The 4231-nt window shown below is 30.9% G+C and overlaps 1 protein-coding gene across 3 annotated transcripts in view; it reads right to left on the reverse strand.

Moving 5' to 3' along the window:
- LOC106680621 (prolyl endopeptidase) overlaps nucleotides 1–4231 on the reverse strand; it is a 19727-nt gene that overhangs the window by 2215 nt on the left and 13281 nt on the right. For all 3 annotated transcript variants that reach the window (XM_014420470.3, XM_014420468.3, XM_014420469.3), the window contains exons 8-12: nucleotides 2634–2834; nucleotides 2361–2549; nucleotides 1998–2111; nucleotides 379–527; nucleotides 84–296 (exon numbers count right to left, since the gene is read on the reverse strand). In XM_014420470.3, the coding sequence (XP_014275956.1) occupies nucleotides 84–296; nucleotides 379–527; nucleotides 1998–2111; nucleotides 2361–2549; nucleotides 2634–2834 (866 nt within the window). The remainder of the gene's footprint in view (nucleotides 1–83; nucleotides 297–378; nucleotides 528–1997; nucleotides 2112–2360; nucleotides 2550–2633; nucleotides 2835–4231) is intronic.

Below are 4231 nucleotides of genomic sequence, written 5' to 3' on the forward strand. Positions count from 1 at the left end.
AAATATCAATGTTTAAATTAAAATTTAAAAAAATTAATTAGGGTTTATTTATTAATAAAAAAATTATTATAGATTTCACTCACGCAACTTGAGCAATCCCTGCTGCAAATAAATCTGGCCTTTGAATAACGGAAGCACCAATTAAGAGCCCACCATTTGAACCTCCTTGAATAGCCAATAATTCTTTACTAGTGTACTTCTCATCAATCAAATACTCTCCAGCAGCTGTGAAGTCATCAAAGGAATTTTGTTTGTTAAATAATCTTCCTCCGTCATGCCATTTTTCACCATATTCGCTGTGAAAAGTTAAAAATTGAACAAAGAATGATGAAAAGAAAAAAAAAAACATAGTAAGTAAAGGGTCAAAAATGCATTCACCCTCCTCCTCTTATATTGGTCGAAACAAATATGCCATTAAAATTCTGAATAAAAACAAGTCTGATTGTTGAGAACATTGGTAGAAGACTAATATTAAATCCTCCATATCCATAAACCAAGCAAGGATTCTTTCCATTTTTTTCTATACCCTAAAAAAAAAATATAATAAAGTAATTTAACAAACAGGATACTCAAGGGTGGTCAACGTAATCAAAAAAAAAAAAACAAAAAACAATGTAGTCTAAAAAAAAAACAATTTAAATACAGCCAAATTTTCACCTATTCAGGCATCAGGCAATATTAGGGTTGTACATTTGAAAAACATACGTTACACAGTAAAAGGACTTACCATTCAGAGGCAGGATAAAACAATTAATATAGCAAAACAATTACTTAAAAATAATCGGTGTCCAGCTCCAACACCTCATGATACTATCTAAACTAGAACCTTCTCCAGGAGGAAAGGAGTTACCAACATAAGGATATTATAATTATTCTAAAATTATGACTAAGGTGCAAAATTCAGAGATAAATACATAAAATAAAATAAAAAAACATTAACTTAAATAAATTTCCAAAAATAGTTTGAATTTAAAATTAGAATTACTAAAAAGTTTCATTGACTTGATGAATACCAAACTAGTAAATGAGAAATTCCAACCTAAAATAACATTTGTTAATTAAGATATATTGGAAAATTCAAGAACCTCTAATAACCTATTGTCCAATTACTCTTTATTTTTCATCTACAAATCTCTTACTCATATAAAATATCTCTTGGAATCCATTAAGAAAACTTTTAATGAATATGACATCGATGAAATAAACATTGCATATAAAACCTCAAATAAACCTGACCCAGTTTTCTCTCCACTCAAAAAGATAAAATAGAGACAACCCAGAGTTCAAATTTAATTTATAAAATTAATTGGCTACACTGTCCAAATTTCTCTATCGGTATGACTATTCAAAACCTTCAAAAGGATATACCAACATCAGAATTCCAGCAATGAATATAATTATAAAAATAAGGGGTGAAAATTGCCCTAACAAAACATTACCTTGAACGAAGGGATAAATTTGATTTTGAGAACCCACTTGTTTTACATAATGAAAGCTCAGAACAAAAATTAAAATATCCCATGGCACTATATATTTAAGAACACTTTAATAGTGTTATAAATTTTAAAATTGATTCCAAAGACCTCAATAATTTTTTTTCTGAAACAATGAATATTTTAAATAAATAAATATGTGATTTTAAGTTGGCATTTCTCATTTATCGAGTTGGTATTCATGAAATCAATCAAGGTTCTAGGTCAGATACCATCACAAGGTGTTTGGAGCTGGACACCAATTGTTTTTCTGTTTTAATTGCTATATCCTGTGTCTGGATGGTAAGTCCTTTTAGTGTATAATGTATTTTATTCAGATCCCCATTAATCCCTTGATGGTGCCTGAATGAGAGAAAATTTGGCAAAATTAATAGAGTATTTTTTTTTGAGACTAGAATAGCCTTATATGTATTTAAATTAATTTGAATAAATAGATGTATTATCTTTACATCAGATGGTCATAAATATTGGTAATGAAATATTTTTATAAAAACAACACCTCACTTTTTTATGGACCAGGAACATTGGAATCTGCGTTCCATCTTTACTAGTGTAGAAAACTTGCTTTTCTTCAAATATAGAAGGATCATAATCTGGAATCGTAATTTGTCTGAAAACCTAAAGTCAACAAATAAATAAATAACTTATAAAATCAATAAAAAAAGTAAAAACATAAAGATTGAGTATTAACAAAGAGAGTAATATAAACGGGCATAATATTTAATTTTTTTTTATAAGATTTTTTAATTTTCAATATCGAAGTTTTTTTATTTTTTTGTAATAAACACATTTCATTCATATGCATAAAGAAGAATATAAAATAAAAATAACACCACACAATATATGAAATATTCAAACAGTATTTACCTCTGGATCTGGAATTGGGGATTGACTAAGGTCACATCTGAAAATAGTTCCTGGACTAGTGAATGAAATATAAGTATAAAACAATTCAGGGTGTTTCTTAGATCCTGATATAACACATACAGTTCCTATTGGACCTGGAATTTTTTTTATTAAAGATCCATCAACCAAACTATGAATATCAAGCATATTCTAAAAAACAGAAATAGAGTCACTAAGACAATACAAACTTATCTGAATTTATCATATTGTATTTTTAAAAAAAATTATATTTACCTTAACATCACGAATATAGCTAAGTACAAGCTTATCCTGAGCGACACAAGCAACTTGTTCCAGCACATCAGTAGCATGTTCTGGAACTAACGTTACCCAATTTTCTTCAGCATAATTTTCAAAGTCAATGGTAATCAATTTATAATTAGGAGCATTTCTATTGGTCCGAAATACAAATTTACTTCCAGTATTAGCAACAAACTGAAAATATATTTTAAAAATTGAAACTAATTTATTATATATGTCATAATACATTTATAATTCTATAATTTGATTTTAGAAAAATAATGGTAAAAAAAATTAAAATTCTATACCGAAGAACTAAAAATTTGAAAATTAACCATTTACATGGTACATTCACAAAATTTCAAGATTGGACCCAGAACCCAGAATGTTTTAAACCTTTTTTATACGGCTAACTTCAATTCTTCAATAAATGACACTTGAGGATCAACACACCACAGAAAGCATTTTTTAAATCTTTTATAGGCTCCCAGGAACTCTTTGAGCAGAAGGTATTTAGGGGAACTCGTCAAAGCTGCCACTGGAATCGTTTCGAATCACTTGCCTATCAGGTCTTTCTTAATCCAGTGGTACAAAACGAAGTCGCTAGGAGCTAGGTTGGGGCTCTAGGGTGGCTGTGCTGTAGAAGTTTTGCAACACTGAACTAGGCCATAACTTCAAGTATGTCCAAAACTTCAGGACTTTTTTCTCAAACGCCTAATGAGTGTTACATAAAGCGTTTGATCCAGCCGAACAGAATGTCACAGGTCAGTTTTATATTAAAATGTTCAGCTGTTTGAAGAATCGAGTTTGCCCAGAGATCAAAGATAAATATTTAAAAATCGATCAATTGTTTCTATCTAGACCATGACATCACACGTCACTTGCCGCTACACTGCCCCAGCTTCCAGCAACTTCTTTTTGTTTTCCTAAATCAGAGATTTGTTTCCTGAAGGGAAAACAAATCAATTCGGTGCCAGGGTCCTTAATTCTTAAAAACCTTCCACACAATGAGTTCCACGTAGCTTATGAACAATGGGGAAATGCTGGCATTAGTATGTTGATGCCAAATATTATAGACTCTACGCTCGCTCGCTATATTAAGACCTGTCTTGAAACTTTGTGAACGCACCATGTATACTACTCCAATAAAAATTCTTAAGTCTCTTCGCACAATGCCAGAAGCTGCTTCATCATTTCTCTGTTGTTCCATGCCTTTTGCAAAGAGCACAATACCATCTGCAAAACATAGGTTGCTCAGTCATTTTCCATTTATTTTGATGCCTATTTCTTCCCATCCAAGACACCAGAACACCCTCTTCAACACAAGAACAAACAGAATTGGGGATAGCGATTTACCCTGTCGCACACCCCTCTCAATATCAAAGCTTTGTCCTTTCCTTTCAGTCATAATACCAGGTCATTCAAAAAGTCCTGTCGTTCTTTGGGGGGAAATTATAAATAAATAAATATTTTCAAAGAATCACCTATATTCATCAAAATATCCACCGTTACAGTCGGTAACCTTCTCCCAACGAGATGGTAAAGCCCAAATTCCTTCCTTAAAAAACTGTTGATTTTTACTGCAAAAATAA

This window comes from Halyomorpha halys, unplaced genomic scaffold, assembly GCF_000696795.3.
Source record: "Halyomorpha halys isolate HHAL.00 unplaced genomic scaffold, Hhal_1.1 Scaffold270.1, whole genome shotgun sequence".
Lineage (NCBI taxonomy): Eukaryota > Metazoa > Arthropoda > Insecta > Hemiptera > Pentatomidae > Halyomorpha > Halyomorpha halys.